Source organism: Babylonia areolata, chromosome 8 (genome assembly GCF_041734735.1).
Source record: "Babylonia areolata isolate BAREFJ2019XMU chromosome 8, ASM4173473v1, whole genome shotgun sequence".
In the NCBI taxonomy this organism is placed as follows: domain Eukaryota; kingdom Metazoa; phylum Mollusca; class Gastropoda; order Neogastropoda; family Buccinidae; genus Babylonia; species Babylonia areolata.
This window is the reverse complement of record NC_134883.1, coordinates 36,532,787-36,559,246: the sequence shown is the minus strand read 5'-3', so window position 1 is coordinate 36,559,246 and position 26,460 is coordinate 36,532,787. Positions and strand designations below refer to the sequence as shown.

General features: G+C 42.1%; 1 protein-coding gene across 4 annotated transcripts in view; it reads left to right on the top strand.

The window, feature by feature from the left end:
• The window catches only part of LOC143284771 (uncharacterized), an 81,428-nt gene that overhangs the window by 21,986 nt on the left and 32,982 nt on the right, over nucleotides 1-26,460 (top strand). For all 4 annotated transcript variants that reach the window (XM_076591746.1, XM_076591745.1, XM_076591744.1 and 1 more), the window contains exons 5-9: nucleotides 7,184-7,321; nucleotides 10,856-10,999; nucleotides 16,654-16,797; nucleotides 17,283-17,354; nucleotides 18,074-18,148. In XM_076591746.1, coding sequence (XP_076447861.1) covers nucleotides 7,184-7,321; nucleotides 10,856-10,999; nucleotides 16,654-16,797; nucleotides 17,283-17,354; nucleotides 18,074-18,148 — 573 coding nt within the window. The remainder of the gene's footprint in view (nucleotides 1-7,183; nucleotides 7,322-10,855; nucleotides 11,000-16,653; nucleotides 16,798-17,282; nucleotides 17,355-18,073; nucleotides 18,149-26,460) is intronic.

Genomic DNA, 26,460 nt, shown 5'->3' with positions numbered 1-26,460 from the left:
TGTCTCGGATTATCACCACCAAAGAAAGGTGATTTACAAAGTTCGATGCCAGAATTACAGAACTATCAGCCATGCAAGCAAACTCATGCTCAAAGTAATCCTCAACAGACTCAGACCACAGGCAGAAAAAATCATTGCAGAAGAACAAGCTGGGTTCCCCATTGAAAGAAGCACCACAGAACAGATTTTTAGCCTTTGTGTTCTATGTGAGAAATATAGCCAACACCAACAAAACATTAGCCATGTCTTCTTTAACTTAAAGGAGTAATTTGAGTGAGTGAGGCATGATGCACTATGAACTTCCACGAAGAAGTACAACTTGGGCCAAAAGCTGATCAACACTATCCAGTTGTACACAAAAGCCAACATTGCAAGGAACAAAAGTGACTGGTTCCACACATCATCTGGGGTCAGTCAAAACTGTCTTGTATCTCCTACACCCTTCATGATCTTTCTGGAAAGTATAATGGAAGGGCACTCGGGTACTATTAGTATTGGAGGGCATACTATCAGTATCACAAATCTCCAATTAACTGATGATGAGTGAATGAGGAAGAACTGGCAGAAATTGCGAATAGCTTGAATGAAACAGCAACCAAGTATGGAATGGAGATCAGCGCTTAGAAGACAAAACTTGTGATGAACAGCAAAGACCCAATCAAGACGAAGATAATGTCAGTGGACAACAGCAGGAAACAGTAAAGTATGAAGTATCTCAGCACCATCATCAGTGAAGAGGGTCCCATACGTAAATGCTGGTGAGTACTGAGACTGCAACAGCTTTGGCAAGACTGGAGCCCATATAGAGAGGACTGGTTCTTTCTGTTTTCATCTGTGCATGTATACATGTGAGTCCTGGACTCTTACAGCTGAGTTTCAGAGAAGGATTGAAGCAGTGAAAATGAGATGTTCCAGGAGACTCCTTGGCATCTCTTACAAGGACCACAGAACAATAAAGGAGTTAGGAGAACCATCAGACAGCATGTTGGTTGCTTTGAAGACCAACTGACCAAGTGAAAAAAAGGAAAAGGAGATGGTGTGACTACATGAGATCTGATGGGCTGTCCAAGACCATCCTTCTGGGTACAGTGTAGGGGAAAAGGAAATGAGGCAGACAGTGAAAGAAGTTGGCAGAAAACACCACCGAGTTGACAAAGAGGAGCTTTGCCGAAATTCAGGACCATGTCAGTTCTGTCAGAAATGGAGAATGCGGTGCATTTCCTCAACAATCAAACCAGGTTCTGGGACCAGTGACAGTTCGTAAATTGTGTGAATGTGTCAGTGTCAGTGTGTATGCATGTGTGCATGCTTCTGTGTGTGTGTGTGTGTGTCTGCGCGTGCTTACATGTGTTTGTGTGCATGCATGCGCGTGACTTAGTTTCAGGGTGTTGGTCTTTCATCTTTCATTTTCTGTCTCATTTTTCTTTTAAAGACCACACTGATATCAGCCCAAGTGTACTTTGATTAGTTTTCTGTTTTTAAGTTTGTTACATTTCCATTTGAAGTCCAAGCAGACATGGTTGCTGAGTGACTGGAGGCTTTATTCAGTAGTTGGCAATTGGCTTGCTTCAGGTCCTCACTGACAGACACCTGACCCTTTCAGTTGACAGCTATTTTAGAACCAGCCTCCTCTTTCATCTTGATAAGAAACAGGAGAATAGGTCATTGTTGCTTGTCACCTGTCTGTCTGCTTGATGCACAAAACCCACATTGCTCATGGAAATAGACACTACCCCATCCTGTTTGTTAATCACTTCAAGTTCAACACAGTTTTGTTCACTGTCTTTTGTTGTTTCTCCCTGCTGTTTCGGAATATCATGTTCACAGACATTCCACTGGAGCCTGTGCTGTTCGGTAGCAGTCTGAGCTGGCCGAAGTCAAGCAATTTCCTTTTCATTTTTTTTAGATAGTTCATCACATGCTGACAGATTTGGTGATCTAATGGTTAGAGCACTGGATTCTTGCTCAAGTTTCTCAAGTTCAGTTCCCGGTGCACCTGGTGGGTTAATGGTGGAGATTTTTCTGATTTCCCAGGTCAACGTACATGCAGACCTGATTGTGCCAGAACTCGCTTTGTGTGGATACACATGCAGGAGATCAAATATGCAGATTAAAGATCCTGTAATCAGAATCAGCATTCAGTGGAATATGGAAACAAGAACATATGCTCCCCGAAAACAGAGTATGACTCCCTACATGGTAAACTGTCATACAGGTAAAAAGTTACATATGTGTGTGTTTTTGTGTGTGTGTGTGACAAACCTGACTCATTGACATGGGAAACAAATGATATGTGTGCGTGTGTGTGACAAACCTGACTCGTTGACATAGGAAACGAATAAGTGTGTGTGTGTGTGACAAACCTGACTCATTGACATAGGAGACAAATAAGTGTGTGACAAACTTGACTCATTGTGAAACAAGTGATGTGTGTGTGTGTGTTTGTGACAAACCTGACTGAGTGATATAGGAAACGAATGATAAGTGTGTGTGTGTGTGTGACAAACCTGACTCATTGACATAGGAAACAAATGATAAGTGTGTGTGTGTGTGTGTGTGTGTGACAAACCTGACTCATTGACATAGGAAACAAATTAAAAAGTGTGTGTGTGTGTGTGTGACAAACCTGACTGAGTGATATAGGAAACGAATGATAAGTGTGTGTGACAAACCTGACTGAGTGACATAGGAAACAAATGATAAGTGTGTGTGTGTGTGACAAACCTGACTGAGTGACATAGGAAACGAATGATAAGTGTGTGTGTGTGTGTGACAAACCTGACTGAGTGACATAGGAAATGAATGATAAGTGTGTGTGTGTGTGACAAACCTGACTGAGTGACATAGGAAACGAATGATAAGTGTGTGTGTGTGTGTGTGACAAACCTGACTGAGTGACATAGGAAACGAATGATAAGTGTGTGTGTGTGTGTGTGTGACAAACCTGACTGAGTGACATAGGAAATGAATGATAAGTGTGTGTGTGTGTGTGTGTGTGACAAACCTGACTGAGTGACATAGGAAACGAATGATAAGTGTGTGTGTGTGTGTGTGTGTGTGACAAACCTGACTGAGTGACATAGGAAACGAATGATAAGTGTGTGTGTGTGACAAACCTGACTGAGTGACATAGGAAACGAATGATAAGTGTGTGTGTGTGACAAACCTGACTGAGTGACACAGGAAACGAATGATAAGTGTGTGTGTGTGTGTGTGACAAACCTGACTGAGTGACATAGGAAACGAATGATAAGTGTGTGTGTGTGTGTGACAAACCTGACTGAGTGACATAGGAAACGAATGATAAGTGTGTGTGTGTGTGTGTGTGACAAACCTGACTGAGTGACATAGGAAACGAATGATAAGTGTGTGTGTGTGTGTGTGACAAACCTGACTGAGTGACACAGGAAACGAATGATAAGTGTGTGTGTGTGTGTGACAAACCTGACTGAGTGACATAGGAAACGAATGATAAGTGTGTGTGTGTGACAAACCTGACTGAGTGACATAGGAAATGAATGATAAGTGTGTGTGTGTGTGTGACAAACCTGACTGAGTGACATAGGAAACGAATGATAAGTGTGTGTGTGTGACAAACCTGACTGAGTGACATAGGAAACGAATGATAAGTGTGTGTGTGTGACAAACCTGACTGAGTGACATAGGAAACGAATGATAAGTGTGTGTGTGACAAACCTGACTGAGTGACATAGGAAACGAATGATAAGTGTGTGTGTGTGTGTGTGTGACAAACCTACTGAGTGACATAGGAAATGAATGATAAGTGTGTGTGTGTGTGACAAACCTGACTGAGTGACATAGGAAACGAATGATAAGTGTGTGTGTGTGTGTGACAAACCTGACTGAGTGACATAGGAAACGAATGATAAGTGTGTGTGTGTGTGTGACAAACCTACTGAGTGACATAGGAAACGAATGATAAGTGTGTGTGTGTGTGTGTGACAAACCTGACTGAGTGACATAGGAAACGAATGATAAGTGTGTGTGTGTGTGTGACAAACCTGACTGAGTGACATAGGAAACGAATGATAAGTGTGTGTGTGTGTGTGACAAACCTGACTGAGTGACATAGGAAACGAATGATAAGTGCAGAAATGCAGCTCTCAGTCAGCTCAGCCCAGGTAGGCAGCCTGTTATGCAAATGACTGTGTTTCACTTTTTGTAAAGTGCTTAGTGTTTGGTCCCTGACTGAGGATAGGTGCTGTATAAGTATTAAGTATCCATATCATCCTTGTCCTTAAGTTGCCTTTGCCCCCCCCCCCCCCAACCCCTGTCCCCCATACCCCCCACCCCCAATGATTTGTCTTATCTTTAAAGCTCTCCTGGACTTGTAAAGCTGAACTGTTAAATCACAAGTGGAAGCACAGGGTGTTATGTAACTTTCCACAGTGGCCTCATTGATAAAGATGGTCCAGACATTTTCTCAAATTTACTAGATAGAATCAGTTCTGGACAAATATCCTTGAAAGTGATAACTTTTTTTTTTTAAAAGAAAACCCAAAAATTTAGCGCATCTGCTCCTTTAGCCACTGTTTTTTGTTGTTGTTTTTTTCAAACAATTTTGTGTTCACTGGGAACAAATATGTTATATAGATATCCAGATTACTCAGTACCCATGAGATGTATTATTGTTTATTGTTTATCCATGTTCTTAATCTTTTGAATGTGTGTGTGTGTGCGTGTATGTGTGTGTGTGTGTGTGTGTGTGTAATTTTCTTTACTACTTTTCTTTTTTTATGTATTTCCTTTATCCTTTTTGACTCACTTGTGTAAACAAAGTGAGTCGGTGTTATAAAAAAAAATATAACCCAGTGTTTGGTTGCGCGTGTGTCTGTGTCTGTATGTATAACTTTAACATTGCCATTTTCTCTGGAAATACTTTGCCAATACCAAATTTGGCTCAAATACAGTAGTAGGAAAAAATCCTCACAGTCATATCATTAATAGGTTGTAAGTTTCCCAAATTAGGCAATATTCCCAGATCATGAACAGTTTATTTTATTGAGGCTCATTCCGAAAACACCATATTACCACATCCCAGTTGCTGGAGAGTAGGCTAAAAAGATGGCATGACCTTGTTCTTCTTGTTTGCAATTAAAAGAAAAATACAAATTATGGTCTAAACACACACAGTGACACTGAATACGCATCGACATGTTGACTGCATATGAATATATTCTAATGTGGACACTGAGTTAACTAGAATGAACATAAAAGGAAAATTGAATTGACCATTTCACCAAGTTTTGGTCAGCCCTGTCTAGGCTGGTCCGTGCAGATCTTGTTTTTTCTTGTTTGCAATTAACAGAAAAGAAATATGAATTCTGAACAGAACACATATAGTGACACAAACTACATCATCGATGTGTTTACTGCATATGAATATTTTACAGTGGATACTTAATTAACTAGAATGAACATAAGATTAAAAGAGAAATTGAGTTGACCGTGTCATAGTTTCCAGGCGAGTGTAACTAAGCTTGTCAAACATCTATCTAGATCCAGAGACAATGGCTAAAAGTTGCAGTGTGCTTGAACTTGAAGCGATGGCAACGTCTCCTTTACTGCAGACTTTTAAGAATTTCTTAAATGCCTGAGATATACCAAAATCACATGATGTAAACGGCATTATCACTTTGAATACCGTAACTGATTTATCATGCTAAAAAACAAGATGATTTAATATTATTTTTGAATGCCATTTGTAGTTGCATGTTAGCGCTGTGCATAAGACCATTGCCTCTCACCTGAACATGCTTGGTTCAAATCTGTTTAATGGCTTTTATTGTTGTATTTTAAACCAGAGTTTTATAGTATAAAATACAGAACACATTTTAACGATGTTTAAAAAAAAAATCAATGAAATTTTATTTTATCTATTTTTTAAAATCTTATTTTGAAGTGTGTACCGCAAGTGAGTCACCTGGCCTCTCATGTTCTTATTGTGTTTGCCATTTTCCTACAAGCAGCACACAGTAAAAAGTTCACCCTACACCTAAAGCAGCACCTACAAGCAGCATCTACAAGCAGCACACAGCCCAACAGGGATTTCCTTGCTCCTCACATCACTGATCAGTCAGTCACCCTGTGTCAGTCAGTTTTTCTGGGAGACGGCTAAGAACTGGCTGTGCTGACTGGTTTTATCCATTCTCACAACATACTGTGCATACTAATGCAAGCTACCTAGTTGAACTGAAATAACCAGTGCTTGTCCTAATGACACTACGTAAATGACTGACAGATTCACTGCTTAATCCCGATTCATCCAATTCAACAGATTGATCTGATTCGCTACAATCCAACCCACTTGTCTATACACATTCTATGACGACGGTTCACCCGTTTACGTCACAAAGAGATTGGGGAGCCAGGACAATACAACTGTCAACATGTTAGCCGGCATGATCGAAGTTCACATTAGCATAAATTCTCCCCAGCTTACGTTCCAAAGTCCCGCAATCTACCTCAGCTGCGTTCGTGAAAGGGGAGAAGGGGAATGACTTGAAAGACAGGCCGCCACACGGGATGTTCCAACATGCCGACACTAGTCTGTTTTGAACATGTCGACATCTAATTCAGCACGGGGATTGCGGCAGACATCACATAACTAACTGCACGTGTTTCAACGACTGGGCCAGGTGATGCGGACTTGCTAACCAAAGACAGCCAACTTGGGAGTAGGGGTGGCGCGGTGTCGGCGCGAACTCAAAGACTTCACTTTGGACTGAGCGGGAAGGGGGGGGGGTGAAGGGGGGGGAGGGAAGGGAGACCGAGTGGGGGTGACACTGTCGGCACATTAGAACACACACACACACACATATAAACCACTACACAGTGTCCTGTAATTTAGAAGAGGACAGTTTCTTTATTGTGCATTCAGTGTGATCTTTTTTCTTCTTCTTCTTTTTTCTTCCCCCCCCCCCCCCCCCCCCCCCCCTTTTTTTTTTTTTTTTTTTTTTTTTTTTTTTTGTTGTTGTAAAATGATGATTCACCATTACTTAGATAAGTTAGAATTCAGCATAATGAAAGACAGGGGAGTTGCTAAGGAAAGAAAAATAATAAAATGCTGAGATTACACCTTGGATTACCATCAAGTGTGGGCTACAACTGGACCATATGGGAAAGTCTTGTCTTGTTTATGATGAATCGTCATTTGTTGCAGAGCTCACAACCTGATCCACACTATCTCCCCAGAAGCACTACAAGCTTTACCAAATCTGCAGAAGCTAAACTTGAACCACAACCAAATAATGGATATTCCCATAGGAGCCTTCCCTTCCCCTTCTCATCTCACTCGCCTGTAAGTTCATTTCTCTTGTGGATAGCCTGTTTAACTGAATTTAATCCCAATGAAGTATGAACCAGATTACACTTACAGTGTATTAATTACTGAGGAAAATGAATGTTGTAATCTCACTATTTAGCTGTTTGTTTGCATTTTGAACTTTAACACTGCAAACAAAAATGATGTTTTCTATGATTACAACTTACATATATGTCCACGTTTATTTACAGTGTAACACAGGAAATGACAGAATTTATTGACAGACTTAACTTTTGTCAAAAAAGGAAAATGTCCAACCACAATACCCGAAACCGAATCAGGAAAGAAAGAAATGGAGAAGAAGAAATTTATGGAAAAACATCCACACAAAAAGAACACACACACACACACACACACACAGCAAATCAAATGCAACAAAAAAGAAACACAGAAAAAGCAACAAAAACAGCAACAAAAAATGCCTGAATCATGTCTAAAACACTGAAAGAAGGTGCAGTACAAGAGGTTACTGTTAGTGATACCTGACTGAATATATTTACAGTAGAAGCCAAGTATTTTGCTGTATTTGGTGGAATCCCAAAGAAATGAAGGAAAAAGTCAATTGATAACACAACTATGCTTGTATTCTTCAATTCTTTATTTATTTTATGAAATCAGTAACTGAAAAGTGCTTGGTACTGATGCCATTTGGACCCGAGGTAAATCCATGCAGAGCATGTTTGTTTTTGCAGTGTATTCTTAGTATTTCATTTTAGATTACTTTCTAAAAACAGGAAACAGAGAATAAGTTGTTTTTTTTTTTAAAGTTTTGTATTATATATACAAGAAGAACTTAGCAGAGATTATGGTTAAGAATTTCATCTCATTTTGACTTACGGTTGGTGCAAAATTGTATAAATTCTCTAGACATTATCAATTTATTCTTTTGGCAATACCAAGTTATTCTTTTCACAATACCAAGTTACATGTATTGGTGCAGTTGTCGTTTAAGAAATATTTTGCATCTTTTTAGAAAGCAGACATTATACTTGCATGTGATGAACAAGTGGCTGATTGTTTTCTTTTCAGTTTTACAAAAATGTACATTTGTTGTTTTCAGTGATATTCATTTGTTCAAGAAAAATATTTGTTGTCAGTATTCTATGTACCTCTTGGATTTGAAACCAGTTCAGTTTGATTTCTTATATGCATCGCATTGTCTCAAATGTTGTTTTTTTCCATTTAAGAGTACCCATCATTTCATTGTTTCATTTTCACTGCAGTTTGGTTGGTTGTTATCTGCACTAAAGGTGTCACTGTCCAGATGATTTGTAGGTGAGATAATAATAATAATAATAATAATGGATACTTATATAGCACACTATCCAGAAATCTGCTGTAGGTGCTTTACAAAAACAAGACTACACACGCGCGCGCGCGCACACACACACACACACACACAAAATGCATAATTTTAACATACATGTGTATCTAACAGCTACCTTAACACATACCCACACATAGGCAGGCACAAACTTACATAAACACACGCACACACTATACACATTCATATACATGCATGTAGTTATGTACACATACATATGTATACACACATAGTCAAGCACAGCTAATGCAAAGGAAGTGGATCTGCCACAATTGAACTTATTGCTGAGGGAAAAGGTGAGTTTTGAGACGAGGTTTAAAAGATGCGAAGGAATCAGAATGACGGAGGTTATCAGGGAGCTTGTTCCACGTCTTTGGTGATTGAAAAGAAAAAGATCTGTGTCTATAGGTCTTACTTCTGACAGGAGGTATCCTGAGAAGTCAAGTATCAGAAGAAGAACGGAGCTGGCGAGACGGGGTATAGATATGGAGGAGTAAGATACTTGGGGCCAGATCCGTTGACTGCAGAAAAGGTCAGAGTGGATAGCTTATAGTCTATTTGATCAGAAACGGGCAACCAGTGGAGAGACTGAAGGAGAGCAGAAACATGGTCAAATTTAGAAGCTCTGCAAATGAGTCTGGCAGCGTTATTTTGAATTTGTTGGAGTCTGTCTAATAGATATTTGGGAAGGCCAGCCAAAAGAGAGTTGCAGTAATCCAATCTTGAAAGAACCAGAGAGCATACAAGTGTCTTGATTGCATTGGTTGAGAGATAGTGGCGGATAGAGCTGATTCTACGCAGTTCCAAACAGGCAACTTTACAGATATTCGAAATGTGCTGTTGGAAGGAAAGAGACTGGTCTAGGATTACACCAAGACTGCAAACAGAAGGAGAAAGTGAAACAGGTGTGCTGTTGATCAGAACAGAGTCAGGAAAGGAATGATGTTGACAAAACTTCTTTGGACAGGTTATCATAAATTCTGTCTTATCATCATTTAGTTGCAGCTTGTTGAGAGTCATCCAGTCCTTTAGGCCAGCAATGCACTCCCGTATTGAGTCACCAGTGCATCGAATTCAGCTATGGAAGCCGACTGATAAAGTTGTGTGTCATCAGCAAAGCTTTCATGCGACATCGCATGATGACTGATAACATCCAACACAGGAGCCGCATACAGCATGAAAAGAACAGGACCTAGGATGGACCCCTGTGGGACACCATATTTTAAGGCAGATACACTAGAGTATCTACCATTTACACACACTTTCTTTGTATGATCTGACAGGTAAGATGTGATTCATGCTAGAGTAGTGTCACAAATACCAAATGAAATTTTAAGCTGACTGGTGGGAATTAAGTAAACCATTTTGTTCCAGATGAGCTAAGAGCTGTGACAATATGATCTTTTCTAGCAGTTTTGATAAAAATGACAGATTAGAGACAGGTCGATAATTTTTCAAACAATTATGATCCAAAGATGGTTTCTTGATGAGTGGACATACAACATTGATTTGAAGCTTTCAGGGAAACAACCAGACAGTAAGGAAGAATTGATGACATGAGTAATATGTAGCAGTAGAACATATTACATTCAACCAACAAAGAAGACGGGACAGGGTCAAGCTCACAGGATTTCGGACAAGTGCTCAGACACACTTTCTTCACAAAATCTTCAGTAACTGGTTGGAAACAATGTAAAACAGGACCACTGTACACGCGTTCTTTAACAGGTGAAGGAGACACAGCAGAGTCAAGCTTCTTAAGAATGCATGATATTTTGCCTGTGAAGAAGTCAGAAAACTTTTGAGGGAGTTCCTGCACCGAAAATGTTGTAGGGAGAGGAGTGTTTTTCATTTTACCTAGTAGATTGATAAAGTTTATTCAGACTCGAGGTTTGGAAATACTGTTTTCTTCCATCTCAAGATTGCCTGTTATGTATGATGAATTATAACAATAGTATTATTTTGAGTGTTTATTTCATTTGCTAAAATAAAAGAAAAACAACAACGTAATATGTATTTTTGGCCATATTTCTTAGCTTACAAAATGCTGTTTAATGCATGTCAACAGTGAACATGTGTCAAACATGAAGAGGGGCATTCTTTTTGTATGAGATATATTGGTTTATTTATGAAATTTGATTTTGTCTCAGATTTTATATATTAATCATGGGGTCTTATTAATGCAGGTACCTGAACAACAATAAGATCATGCGTCTAGAACCCGGTTGTTTGGATAACCTGACCACCCTTGAGCAGCTTAAGCTTAACAAGAACGAGATGTTTGAGCTGCGAAAAGAAATCTTCTCAGCCCTCATCCACCTCAAACTTCTGTGAGTCCTTTTATTTTGTTATATCTTATGGTTGCTGTTGACTCTAGGTATTGATGTTTTGGTTTGGAATTAGAATCAGTGTTGTATTGTCAGTAAATAATTCTTGTTTGAGAAAGACCATTTACACTTTGAATTGTTCCAATTTAGAGTTGTGTTTTTGATGAAAAGAATTGTGTGTTTCTATATGTGCATCTCTGAAAACATTTTTTTCCATCATTGTTTTTTTAACATATTTCTGAGGTGTGCATTAGCCAGGTGGTTTATGAGTTCTGTTGTTTGAATCTTGCCATTGTCTCATGGGTCTGGTTGGTTACTTGTGTTTCTGCTTCCCGTGATCTGTGTCAGTGCTTGATTGTTTTTCGTTTTGTTTTTTGTAAAGATGAATACATCTAGTACATGTATACATCTTCTCCTGAAAATGGAGTGTGGTGTGGTTATCTAAACAGTTTGTTAAAAGACTGTCATATTGAACAAAAGTCAATTTTTACAACTGACAGAATTAAGAAGTTACAGCACAGGAAGACATACAAAGAAAAAGAATATTCTGAGATGTTGTTTTCAGCTTTTCTTGCGTATGTGTGCATTTTTTTTTTTCTCAATTAAAAAAAGGGTTGAAAGTGAAATAAAGCTATAATGTATACAGTATAGTTTACAAGTAAAAAAAAATTGTGGTCATGAATTGCTGTTGATTAGATATTGTAAAACCACAGGAGTTTGCAAGATACATAAGCAGAGCAGATGCATGATGTAGAAAATCAAATATGTTGGGGGAGAAAATTTGGGCTGTGAATTCTTTGTGTGAACATGTGTGCCACACAGACAGTCACACAGTGACACAACCAGATAACGTTGAAAGATGCTTGAAAATCACTTGGTAAAATAATTGATGATGAAAAGAGAGAGGTTGCGGAAAGGAAGAGAAGAAAGGAAGGGTCGAGGTTGAGTGGTTGAAAGCAGGCTTGAGCTGGAAGCAGGAGATACAAAGATCAGGAAAAGTTCTGTGATTGAGGGGAGGGCTGAAAAAAGTTGCTGCTGGTCGATGTTGTTTGAAAGGCCTGATGGTAATCTGGCTGGCAAATGTTGATAGAAGAAACGTTGGGTAATCATCAAGCGGCCGATGATGCATGTAAATCCTCAACATAGTTTCTGACAAGGTCCCACAATTTCCTTTCTAGCGCTCACAATCACATCTTTTGGCCAGCCTGGACACTCAAAGAACTCCTGGTTCTTTCCTTGGGGCAAGCTGGAAATTGGTTTGTTAGAAAGCAATACTTTGATGTTGCTCTCTTCTGTTCATCACACGAAATTTGTGCCAGATATTGGACAGAACTTTAATCAGACATTTGGCCAGTTAAAGCCTGCCTTTGGTGTTGCCTTGCAGGCAGACATGGTAATTTTGAACCAAGGTGAAAGAGTCTGCCCAGTTAGCTATGTATGGCATGGGATGGAAAGGCCCTATCCTCTAGTTCTGTAGGTCACATCAGGATTTCACAACATTTACATGTTTGCATTGGATCAAACTGAAAAGCGCATGGACTCAAAGCACATGAATGTCATGATTGAAGCATTTGAAGCAACTTTATCTAATGCCCAGCTCTGTGCTAATACATATTGCAGTTGGTGTTTTTCTAAGTTTCTTTTCCTTTTTTCTTCTGTTTTCTATAAACTTATGTTGAGATACAAATAGCATCATCTGCGTAAAACTGGAAGCTGGGAACTGGTCCTTCAGTCTGCCTCCTCTCTCTCTCAATCAGTTTATCTGTGGCCTTGTGTAAAGGGCTGCCATTCTTCAAATTTCAGCATAGCTGTAGTATCGATCAGTGGAGTACTATAGAGTGGATGACTTGAAAAGGGCTTGGGGAAACTTGATCCTGATTGAAGGGAAGTAGCGTTATTAAAAGAAGAGGAAGCTGGCAGGCAGGCATATTGAAGCCCTGTTCAGGTATTGATTTTCTCTTCTGAACTGTGCGGAACCCCAACCCTCCTCATTCCGGGCCACTAGAGATGAGGGGCTGCAGCAGGCTGTCAGGAGTTGGAGGAGAATGGTGAAAGACGCCACCCCCCCTCCAACCCCCATGCTGGTCACCCTCTCCCCCTACTCTGCTCTGTCCCTCCATTGTGGCTGAAGGATGTATGTTTGGTGCTGTGCCATTTAATCGTCCGCACTGCTTGTCTATCCATGTGGTTTGGTTTGTTGGGTTTGGAGGTAGGTTCCACATAAGGGGAACGGTGGGTGTGGGATGGCTTTTTAACACTGGATTCAATGCAGACCTTGTTGAGGTCAAAAGGCATTGTTGTTTATTTTGCTTTTATTCATATCATAGTTTTTATTCTATTAACAAGTAATTTTTAACCACATGTTATTGGTTTTTATTTTGTGTGTATGTGTGCAGACAAATCAGTAAGAATAATGCTTGAGTCATGAAGGCTTTGCCTCTCTAGTCAACTGGTAAAATTGTGAGAACAATTAACATTTAATGATAAACAACTCTAGGGAGAGCTGGACAGTACAAGGTCTTCAGAGAAGAAGCCCCCCTCAGTCAAGTGTTTCAGCCCTTAACTCCTTACACTCTAAGGGGGCAGGCCACACCCAGGTCACGAGTCCTGGATGCCCTTGTATTGTCACCTTTTTTTCTTTTCTTTTTTCCCCATCTGTCCTCATTCTAGTCTCCATCCCCCCTCACCCTGTCCTCATTCCAGTCTCCCTCCCCCCACCACCTATCCTCATTCAGTCTCCCTCCCCCCTCCACCTATCCTCATTCCAGTCTCCCTCCCCCCATCTCCACATTTCCTCATTCCAGTCTCCCCCCACCTGTCCTGATTCTAGTCTCCCTACACCTGTCATTCCAGTCTCCCTCCCCCATCTCCACATTTCCTCATTCCAGTCTCCCCCCACCTGTCCTGATTTAGTCTCCCTACACCTGTCATTCCAGTCTCCCTCCCCCATCTCCACATTTCCTCATTCCAGTTTCCCCCCACCTGTCCTGATTTTAGTCTCCCTACACCTGTCATTCCAGTCTCCCTCCCCCATCTCCACATTTCCTCATTCCAGTTTCCCCCCACCTGTCCTCATTCCAGTCTCCCTCCCCCATCTCCACCTGTCCTCATTCCAGTCTCCCCCCACCTGTCCTCATTCCAGTCTCCATCCCCCCTCCACCTGCCCTCATTCCAGTCTCCCTCCACCTGTCCTCATTCCAGTCTCCCTTCCCCATCTCCACATTTCCTCACTCCATCCCCCCTCCACCTGTCCTCATTCCAGTCTCCCTCCACCTGTCCTCATTCCAGTCTCCATCCCCCCTCCACCTGTCCTTGTCCTCATTCCAGTCACCCTCCACCTGTCCTCATTCCAGTCTCCCTCCCCCATCTCCACATTTCCTCACTCCATCCCCCCTCCACCTGTCCTCATTCCAGTCTCCCTCCACCTGTCCTCATTCCAGTCTCCCTCCACCCCTCCACCCGTCCTCATTCCAGTCTCCCTCCACCCTCCACCCTCCACCTGTCCTCATTCCAGTCTCCCTCCACCCCTCCACCTGACCTCATTCCAGTCTCCCCTCCGCCCCTCCACCTCTCCCCATTCCAGTCTCCCCTCCACCCCTCCACCTTTCCTCATTCCAGTCTCACCTCCACCCCTCCACCTGTCCTCATTCCAGTCTCCCCTCCGCCCCTCCACCTGTCCTCATTCCAGTCCCCCCCCTCCCCACATCCACCTGTCCTCACTCCAGTCTCCCCCCCCCCTCAACCCTGCATCCACCTGTTCTCATTCCAGTCTCCCCCTCCATTGTCCTCATACCAGTCTCCATCCAACCTCCACTTGTATTTATTCCGGTCTCCCCTCCCCTACCTGTACTCATTCCAGTCTCACCCCCCTCCCCACACACCTGTACTCATTCCAGTCTCACCCCCCACCCCACACACACCTGTACTCATTCCAGTCTCACCCCCCTCCCCACACACCTGTACTCATTCCAGTCTCTCCCCCCCCCCCCCCCACACCTGTACTCATTCCAGTCTCATCCCCACACACCTGTACTCATTCCAGTCGCATCCCCCTCCCCACACCTGTACTCATTCCAGTCGCATCCCCCTCCCCACACCTTTACTCATTCCAGTCGCATCCCCCTCCCCACACCTGTACTCATTCCAGTCTCCCCCCCCTCCACCTGTACTCATTCCAGTCTCCCCCCCCCACCTGTACTCATTCCAGTCTCCCCCCCCCACCTGTACTCATTCCAGTCTCACCCCCCCCCCCCCACACCTGTACTCATTCCAGTCTCATCCCCCCCCCTACACCTGTACTCATTCCAGTCTCATCCACCCCCACACCTCCTGTACTCATTCCAGTCTCATCCACCCCCACACCTCCTGTACTCATTCCAGTCTCATCCCCCCCCCCCTCCACCTGTACTCATTCCAGTCTCATCCCCCCCCCCCCCCACACCTGTACTCATTCCAGTCTCATCCCCCCCCACACCTCCTGTACTCATTCCAGTCTCCTCTCCCCCCCCCCCCTCCACCTGTACTCATTCCAGTCTCATCCCCCCCCCTTCACCTGTACTCGTTCCAGTCTCATCCCCCCCCCCCCCCCTGTACTCATTCCAGTCTTCCAGTCTCTCCTGCCCCTACCTGTCCTCATTCCAGTCTACCCCCCCATCTCTACCTGTCCTTATTCCAGTCTCCCCCCCTCCACCTGTCCTTATTCCAGTCTTCCAGTCTCCTCCCCTCCACCTGTCCTTATTCAAATCTCCCTCCCCCCCTCCACCTGTCCTCCTCATTCCAGTCTATCCTCAATCCTCCCTCCACCTGTCCTCATTCCAGTCTATCCCCCCACCCACCCACCCCGCCCCCTCCATCTGACCTCATTCCATTCTCCCCTCACCCCTCCACCTGGCATAATTCCAATCTCCCTGCTCCCCCACCTCCCTGCGTCCACCTGACCTCATTCCAGTCTCCCTTCAACCTCCTCCACCTGTCATTCCAGTCTCTCCTCAGCCCCCCCCCCCCCCCCCCTTCTGCTCCACCTGTTCTCATTCCAGTCTCTCCTCAGCCCCCCACCTCCACCTAACCTTATTCCAATCATCTCCCTTCCACCTCCTCCACCTGTCCTCATTCCATTCTCCCCTTCCCCCTCCACCTTACATTCCAATCTCCCTGCCCTCCCCCCCTTCCACCTGACCTCATTCCATTCTCCCCTCCCCCCTCTACCTGTCCTTATTCCAGTCTTCCAGTCGCCTCCCCTCCACCTGTCCTCATTCAAATCTCCCTCCCCCCCCCCCCTCCACCTGTCCTCATTCCAGTCTATCCTCAACCCCCCTTCCTCCACCTGACCTCATTCCATTCTCCCTTAACCCTGCCCCCGCCCCCCAAAAAAAACACCCCCCCCCCCCCCCCAAAAAAAAAACCCAACAAAAAACAAAACAAAAAAACAAAACACAACAAACTTTCTTTGTCCACCCCACCCCTCTTCCTCCCCATCCCTCTCCCCATCCTCAATAGTGCTAGTTTATTGTGAAGGGGTGGCGGTCTTTGATGTCTGAAGACGGAAACACACAACAGTAAGTTTTGAAAGCTCAGTCTTTCAATGGGTTTCAGTCAGTTGTAGCGTGGTGTTTTGTAGTGTTTCACTGAGTGTACAATTGTGTTTGGTATGTGTGCAGGGAGTTGTCAAGGAACAAGATCAGCACCATCCAAGGCCTGACGTTTTCGGGGCTGAAGAACCTGCAGGTCCTCAAGCTGGAGCGCAACGCCATCGCTGCTCTCATGGATGGCGCCTTCTGGGGGCTGGAGTCCATCACCTACCTGTGAGTTGAATGGGTTGGGGTCAGAATCAGGGAGTGGGCTTGGAGAGGGGAGCAAGAAAAAATCAGGTGCCATGTCTTGGTATCGAGGTTAAGAGTGCAGACATGTGCATGTCTGTTCAAAAATGTGCGGGAGTTGGATTGTCAGTCACTTAAGCAGTGTGATGACTGGAAGGAGTTTAAACTCCAGTCAAAATGTGCATGCATGCATTGTGTATGTGGTACACTTGTGTTTCTATATATATCTGTACACATTTTTTTTTCATGAAAGAAAAATCAATCTACATATGTTACGTTATGTGCTGAATTAAGGACTGAAAGGATCAATCTTTTTTTTTTTTTTTTTTTTTTCTGGATCAATCAATCTTAAACATGTATGTCAGTGTTACTTTGGTTTAGACTTGAAACTCAGATAATGTAATGTGTTGTTTGTGTGTTGGAGTTAATGCAGATAGCATTAATTTTTCATGAAGCACTGGATGTTGCAGGCAACTCGACTTCAACCACATATCTAACATTACGTCAAGCTGGCTGTTCGGATTGTCCTCACTGAGAGAGCTGTAAGTAGGATCTTTTCATCTGAAGAGATGTTGTGACTGAGTTGATAGAATGTGAACTAGAAAACATGTGTCATAACTAAGTCTTTAAAATTGAACTAATCTTGTGACAGATGGAAAGTAAGTTTGAACCACATAAAAAATGTATGTCCTGTTGAAAGCATGAATTATGTACAAAGAAAGTTTGAACTGGAACATTCTTAATGACTGAAGCATCAGCTGAAACTGTTCACTGTGGTCAGATGTGTATGGAGTTTAAAATCATGTATGTATATACACAAGCATTTTTAAAAACTCTCTCTCTCTCTCTCTCTCTCTCTCTATATATATATATATATATATATATCAATGTGTGTGTGTGAGTGAACGTATTACCAGTAATATTGCTACACTGAAGTTTTTGTATACTCTCAACAGCCATTTACATTTCACAAAAAATGAACTGGATTTCTGAAAGCATATACACAATGTCATTTATTGCTGGAACTGGTCTTTCTAGGGGAGAGCCTTGAAAGAATGAATGTGTGTGTGCATGTATCTGTGTGTACAAGTGTATATGCATGTGTGTATGTTTGTATACATGTGCATGTGTGCATGTTTTTTTGAAAAAGTGCCTATAAAGTGTGTGAAGTGAAGTGACAAATGACTATATAGTGTGTGAAGTGAAGTGACAAATGAAAACCTGACAGAATGTGTGTGTGTGTGTGTGGTGATGTTTTCAGGTCTCTGACACACAACAAGATTGGTGTCATCCAGCAGGATGGCTGGGAGTGCTGCAAGCACAATCTTCACACACTGTGAGTTGGCTGAACACCTTTGTGTATTTTGTGTTTGGATTGCTGTTTGTGTTCATGGTATCTTTCTCCGTGTGTCTGGCCTCTCTGTTTCTCTGTCTCAAGTCTTATCTCTTTATGTCTCTGTGTGCCTCTTCCCAGTTCTGTCTCTTGTTTCTCTGTCTCTCTCTCTCTCTTTCTCTCTCTGTCTCTCTCTCTGTCTCTCTGTGTCACTCACTGGCGCACTCTTTCTCTGTGCTTGACACCCATGAATATATTTTATATACAATTTTGTCATGAATGCAAGTATTATGATTATGTATATATGGTTATGTATGTATTTGAACATCATGTTTGTATTTCTACAACCCTTTGTTATTTTTGTAAAAAAAAAATTTTTCATTTTTGTTTTTCCGTGAGGTGCTGGATGTCAAATGCTTGTGCCGCACTCTGTTCTGTCAGCTGGGTAGGTTGGGCAATTCACTCCTTTTCCACAGCTGCTGCCACCAGACTTGCTGTTTCTTTCATACTATCTAGATTGAACCACTTCAGCTTTCTCCTAGCTGGTCTCTCTGATAGCAAACTTGAGAAACTTCAACATATTCAGAATCATGCAGTTGACTTGTACTCCATAAAGCCAGACATGAGAGTGCAGCATCGCTGCTTAGAACACTTCACTCACACTGTCTTCCCGTTAAGGTGAGAATTCAGAGCAAAATTATTCGTCTCTGCTTTCAGTGTCTCTCATCAAAACAGTATGCCATGGTATCCTTCAGATGTTATTCATCTGTAACTCCCTACCTCTGTCCCTGAGAAAAACTCTGTGTTTTTCAACTTTTTAAAAAGAATTGAAAGATTCACATATTTCAGCTTTACCTCACATTTTGTAGACAAATGTGTGCTTGTTTCTTTTTTCTGTGTATGGTGATGTGTTGTGGAGAGGGGGTGATGGGTATCAATTGCTTTTGAATTTTGTATTTTTAGTTATATATATATTCAGTGTATTGTGATGTATGTGACTAACTTTAAGAGTTGAAATTGGATTTTCTGTATTGTGACATGGTTTTGTGTGTTGTGATGTCAGGAGTAGTTTTAAGCATTGTGATTGGGTTTTTAACCAGTTGAGTGCTAGAGAAATTTGTGAAAGAGTGCTCTCCCATTGCCAGGGAATTTTAAGGATTTAGAGGTAATAAATTTAGGGGTAATAATTTGTTTAAGATTCTAGCACACAAAACTATATGATACACAGTATTAAAGTAAAAGTTTTGTGAACAAAAATGAATGTGGATTCCAAACCTGGGCTTTTTTCTTAAATATTATGATTTTAGATATGTATTCAGGTATTGTCAAGTCTTGACGACCTGGAGTGGCAGGCAGTAAATAATAAAATTAAAGGCTGGCTCCCACCAACAATCACACCAACAAAATAAACACTTGTGACGAAGAACTTTCACCACATTCGCCAGCTACAGACACAAAATAACACAATATAACACTAAATAGCAATTTAACTTTTTATTTCCCTTCATACGACACGTGCACAGCCCACTTAATCACACACTCAACACTCAGCCTTCTCGTTCGCTTCCGACGTAATGGTAACTTCAGCACACTCCACACTAAACCCACAATCTTTCCACGCAATCCTGCGAGCAACAATCTCAATGCCTGGTTGGTGACCTCTCGACCACCACATACATAGGTCACCAATCAAAGAACATTCACCATCCAGCTTCCCCTACCACACGTCGGACCACTCACACAGGGAGAATGTACAGGGGTGGGATAGATCTAGACGGTAAAACAAAATATGATTAGGCAAATCCAGCCAGAAGAAAAGGTTATGGGGCTATGTACAGAAACGGAGATGCACAATGGGGATTTCACGTATCCAACGTCCTCTGACGCCAGCTGGCCACGCTTTCCCAGGACGACGAACACAAAAGGGAACTGGCTCACACCCCGTACTTCACAGTCACTGGTGACAAAGGAATAACACCGTTCTTCGCCGCACAGCAACGTTGTGCTAGTAACGCAAGATGTAGCTCACCCACAGTAATGCGTAGTACCCCAGTCCCAAAACAAACAACACAATCCTTCAGCACACTTCTAACAAGTGCTTCAGGCACAAGGAAAACAAGGAATAGTCCATCACCTCTGGACTGAAGTCCCTAGCATACAGTACCACCATGCACTAAGTCACATCCTAAACACATGGAGCAAAATACGCCTGCCTTCCACAGGGAGCACCCACATAGGCATTCTCTCTTAACTACTCCCCACACACAACTCTAAGATAATGTCCCAGACAACGAAAACCTATTCTGATTGGTTAAAATATACTACAGCTGATTGGTTAAAATACACTACAGCTGATTGGTGGACCGTTCATCCACCTTACATTCTGATTGGTTAAAATACAATACAGCTGATTGGTTATACACAAGTCTATTTACAGATCTAGACTCCTGCACTCGCTGCCTGACTTGGCAACAACCACACTAGCATTTGGTGCTTAGCGCTGTCTCAGTCCTGACAGGTATCTCAGAGTGAAGACAATAATTTTTTTGCATTAAGAAAGTCTATTTCCACCTCCACAGAATGACATCCAGAAAGAAAACAAACAAAATGCAGCTGTAAATAGCATGCTTAGTGTCTGCTATATACCTGGAAATGAAAATAAAACGCTTACAAGTTGATGATAACAATCACAACACTTTTATTCATGTAAGTGAATAAGTGAATAACTGCCCTAGCAAGGACGTATATGGGTTTGGTCAAGATGAAAGGTCAAATGTGTTCTCAGAGGGTCAGAATTCAAGCTTTTCTTTCACCTAAGAGCATCCCCCTTTGGAGGAGAGAGTGCTCTGATGGTATTCTTTTCAGCTTGGCTGTAACTGGTGGGACGAAGTATCTGCTGTGCATCCTATTTGTCTCCTCTATAAATAAATCGGTGAACAGACAAGGGACAAAAAGTGTGAAAAAGTCAAAAACATGTGATTCCCGTCTATTGTCTGTCAACACTTCATTTCAAGAAAATCGTGGATGATTGGCTGTTGCCATCCCTGGCAGTTGATCGCTGTGAAAAGACAGTAAAATGACAGCTGAGCCACGCCCACTTACCACGCCTTCTGTCTGACCTTCAACCTATTGTCGAGCACCACTCCTCTATCTCTCCTCCCACTCTTCTCAAATAACGTGAAAGTACCATGCCTTCGCTGTCACAGTGTCAGTCATGGTCAGTTGCTCAGAAATGATGTCTGATTGGGTTAAATGGCCCGAAGAAAGAGTAGGATGATATAAGTTCCGTCACTGTCATTGACATCAGCTTTGAGTTCAAACCAATCACAAGACAAGACAGATCCATTTCTTATCATTGTACTTATACATGATCATCAGCACAGCTTGCAAAAATGTGAAAATCTGCTGACTTGGACCACCGTCTTCGCTTGACGAAGTGTCCAATGCCTTTTTGGCATTTGAAGCAAACCTATAGATGCACGCTGTAAGTGGTCCAGTTTAGGAAATTATTTTTTAGACAAAAAGGATTTTCCACTGGACAAATGCTCACTGACATAGTATGCTTATTATCCAGACATATTAAACTAACCAAGATAGTATGCTTATAATTTGTATTTGTACAAATTATTTGTATTTGTGTTTCTTTTTATCACAACAGATTTCTCTGTGTGAAATTTGGGCTGCTCTCCCCAGGAAGAGAGCGTCGCTACACTACAGCACCACCCATTTTTTGGTGTTTTTTCCTGCGTGCAGTTTTTTATTTGTTTTTTCCTATCGAAGTGGATTTTTCTATAGAATTTTGCCAGGAACAACCCTTTTGTTGCCGTGGGTTCTTTTACGTGCGCTAAGTGCATGCTGTGCACGGAACCTCGGTTTATCGTCTCATTGGAATGACTAACATCCAGACCACCACTCAAGGTCTAGTGGAGGGGGAGAAAATATTGGCAGCTGAGCCGTGATTCGAACCAGCGCACTCAGATTCTCTTGCTTCCTAGGCGGACATGTTACCTCTAGGCCATCACTCCACAGACACATTAAACTAACCATTCAAAGTCTGTTTATATTCATTGTACCAAACTCTGATGACAGAAAAATTAATATACATGCAGGACGTGAGTGAACATTTTATAGGCACCATGGCAACACTTTGCAGGACGTCAGTTGACGCCTTACAAGCACTCAACTGGTTAAGTATTATATGATATATGTGCATTATGTAGGTATTTTTATGTGATATTTATAATGAGTGTGCATTGTTTGTGATGATTGTGTGTGTATGAACATAGATAAGTGCTTGAGTGTTTGGTTGGCTGTCTGGAGTGTAAAGGGTTACACATGTAAGGTCTTCATGTATGTGTAAAAATGCGTGTTGTAAACATTTGTTTTTTACATTGTATGGAGTAATTTAGTATGTTTTACACAGAAAGGTGCTTTATAGATAAAATGATTATCATTATTATTATTATTATTGTTGTTGAATCTCCATGTCCACCCATTTTCTCTCTTTCTCTCAGCCCATCCCCTACATACCTACCTCCAACCCACCCCTTCTCAATCTTCTGATCCCCATCACCCTACCCCCATCATTCCCTTCCACTCTTGTTAAATTGATCCACTGTCACCTAAGCTAAAGAATAGGGATGACATTTACTTGCTTGAGTGCAGGATGTGTATGAAGAGGGGCTTGCTTGTGTGCATGTTAGGTAGCCATGTGCCCAGGTAATGTTTAAGTGATTATTGCAGTGTGTAAGACCTCTCACCTCTTTTCTGTGTTAAATGTTTCCAAGCCTGTGGGAGTGAAGTGGTTCAGAATGGAGAATGTAACAGAAGTTCCCCCACATTGGCAGAATGTTTTCTGCTATATCATATTATAGACAATAGTAACTTTGATTATGTTTGGATTAAAAAAATTTTTTTACTTGAATGCAGATTGAATGGGATCAGTCCCTTTTCATTTAAGCTGGAGAAACACAAGAGAACTAGATGGGTGTTATATGTTTTTTAATGTTTGATACTGTTTGGAACATAATTCATGCATTCAATCCCCCCCCCCCACACACACACACACAAACACACACATCCCACCCCCAAACTCTTGTCTTTTGTTGACACTGTTATTGTTTCTTTCTCACACTTCCTTTATCTCAGAGTTCCTTCCATGCTCTTTTGCCTGTTCCTGTTCTGAACACCCCCTCCCTCTGTTTTCCTCCCAGGCTGTGTGCTGGTCCCTCCCTCCCCTGTTCTGTATAATACATCAAGCACAAACAGAAAGAGCTGTACTTTCAGGAATTTCTATGCTGTTACAGAAACACAGGCATGCAATTAAAAAAACAACCACCAGAATCACTGTTGTATTCTTAATGTTCGGAACACACACACACTCGCACACACAAATTAAAAAAAAAACATTATTCATGTCTGTTAAGAAATCTGTAAGCAGACAAGGAATAATGATTGCATGCATGGGAATAAACATTGATTTGGACTTTTTTGTGTGTGGGGAGGGATGGTTCTGCATTAATGCAGAGGTGGGTTTGGGATTTTTATCGGTTTTTTTTTTGTTGTTGTTGGTTTGTGTGTGTGTGTGTGTGTGTGAGACTGAGGGTGCAGGGAGGGCCTGCAGGGTGTGTGCTTGGGAGATGATCTGACAGAGGTGGTGTTTTTTGTTGTTGTTGTTGTTTGTTTTTTTATTGAACAGAATGAGTGCAGAGCATGCAAAAAAATGGTACAAGTATAGTCTATTCAGGCCATAAATCCTGTTCAGTGAAAAATCCACTTCTGCTGTTCCAGCATCTCTTTCTCTCATTTTCCACACTTCTTTTCCTTTTTCTTTTTTCCTATCGTGTTATGTTTTGTTTGTTGACATGGGGGTGGAAGGTGTGCATGTGTGTGTCCTATAAATGTTGTTAAGGTTTGACTTAATAATTCAGTGATGAATATTTATAATTCTGACCCTAATTCTCTCTTCCCCTGCTTCATATCTGTAATATTGCTTCTTATGAATTCTTGCAGTTTACTTACCTTTATTCCCACCCTTTCTCCCCTAAGTTATCAAGTTTGCTATCATGTTTTTGAGCTGCTCACAGAGAGAGAGAAAGAGAGTTGTGCAGATTGACGCTGGCATGATGAATGAATGGCGTGCTGACAAGTGGCATTACAGCTTTATCTCTGCTCTCTCACACCTTGCTGCACCAGGCTCCACACCTCCACAAAGCATTTTATTGCACAATCTGTCATCTTGCTGCCCTCGACCCCTCCCCCTCCGTCACCTGATACCACCACCCCCACTCTCAGTACATCACACCTCCTTCTCAAAGCTCTTTTCATCCTCTTCTTTCTTGCTTGCAGTGTTTTGCCTTGTCTCTCTTCTTTCCCTTTGGTGAGAAAAGGCAGAGATAGACTTTCTACTTTCTGTCTCTCTTGTCCCCCCCCCCTCCGCCCCCCTCTCCCCTCTCCCCAACCCTTCCTCTTCCCCCCTTCCCCTGTCACTTCGGGTTTGAGTTGACCTGGTTCTTTGAAGGTCGGGGCTACATTTGTATCCATTGACAGATAACGTTTGTCTTTGCTTGGCTTGCATGTTGGAGCATTGGAGCGCTTTAATCCTGATGCAGGGCTGCCTGGCCCTTGCTTGGGGATTTCGGCAGAGGGCAGACTGGGTGGGTGTCAGTGTGAGACTGAGGTGCAGGGAGGGCCTGCAGGGTGTGTGCTTGGGAGATGGTCTGACAGGGGAATAAGAGAATGGAAAGGATTTTTCTCCTTCAAGAGAACAGTGGAGTGGTATTTGTCATTGGAAAAAGGTTTTGGTCAATTTTCTTTTCATGTATATTTATCTTATTTTGCTCAAAAGTTTTTTCCTTATTTTGTGTGTGTGTGTGTTTTGTGTTTTTTTAAGGGAATTTTATGGAACTGTCTTCCTCATGAGTCAGTAATGTATCAAAAAAGGCTTCAAATTTGACAGACTTAATGTGCCTCTTTAACCTCAACTGCTCATCGTTACATTATGCTCCTTTCCTTAACATAGCCTTCCATTGCCACATTCCTGTTTCCCATACACCCCCCTCCCTTCCCTTTCCGTTTTTGCTGGACATCAGAGCAGCCAGCATGCCCATTTCTGCTGTTTGTTCTGCATGTATCAGTGAACACACCATTTGGATTTTTTTTTTTTTTTTTTTTTTTTTAAATCTTTTTACCTTGACCATGGCTCAAGATCACATAATGAAGAAAATGGAAAAACATGATCGGTACATATGTGCTTACTTCTTTGAGAACCATATGGCTGACTTGAGTGAAGAGTTCTCATCATGCACCTTAACACAAGGGAAGGGTGCTGCAGGCATAGTTTCAGTATGATGGCATGGGCAGAAATTTCCTCTTTCTTTAAACCGATAAGCAGCACAGTCAGACCTTACAAACATTTCTGTTTTACCTGTATTTTTATCGCGTTCACACACTACTGGAAAGGGCAGTGGATTGTTGGCCTAGAGGTAACGCGTCCACCTAAGAAGCGAGAGAACCTTAACGCACTGGTTTGAATTACACCGGTAGTCGCCAGTATTTTCTCCCCTCCACTAGACCTTGAGTGGTGGTCTGGACACTAGTCATTCAGATGAGATGATAATCCAAGGTCCCGTGTGCAGCATGCATTTAGCGCACGTAAAAGAACACACAACAACAAAAGGGTTGTCCCTGGCAAGATTCTGTAGAAAAATCTACTTCGATAGGAAAACAAACAAAAAAACCCCCATAAAAATGGGTGGTGCTGTCATAAGGTGCAGCCCGAATTTCACACAGAGAAATCTGTTGTGACAAAAAGAGTGATACAAATACAAAATACAGTTTCAGACTTTGCAGAGTTATTAATCTACTTGTGTACAATGTTCTGCTTGACTAATTCATAATTGTGCGTGGATGATGCATCATAAGTCAACATCAGTAGTTTTCAATGAGTGGTTGTTCCATTCCTGAGTATTTCAGAATCAGTTCCATCTACTCTGTCTTACAACATGCGTGCACAGCTATTTTGAATAGAAAATCAGTTCGCCTGTCTCATCAGAGTCTCAGAAGAACTACAAATGTAGGCAATCATTTCATGATCCTGTCTAATCCTTTGTATTTGTGTGCCTTTTTTTTTTTATCACACACTGTGAGCCCGTTGTCAGCATCTTTGCGCTGATTTCTTCCAGCGAGTACCTTGGAAACGGATGTCTCACCTGTACTGCCTATTCCCCTTACTGAAGAATTTGTTGGTTTGGAGAAATGTTGTAGATGAGTAATAGCTTTGTATCCAAGTACACTACTGCTGTGGTTAAAGTCTT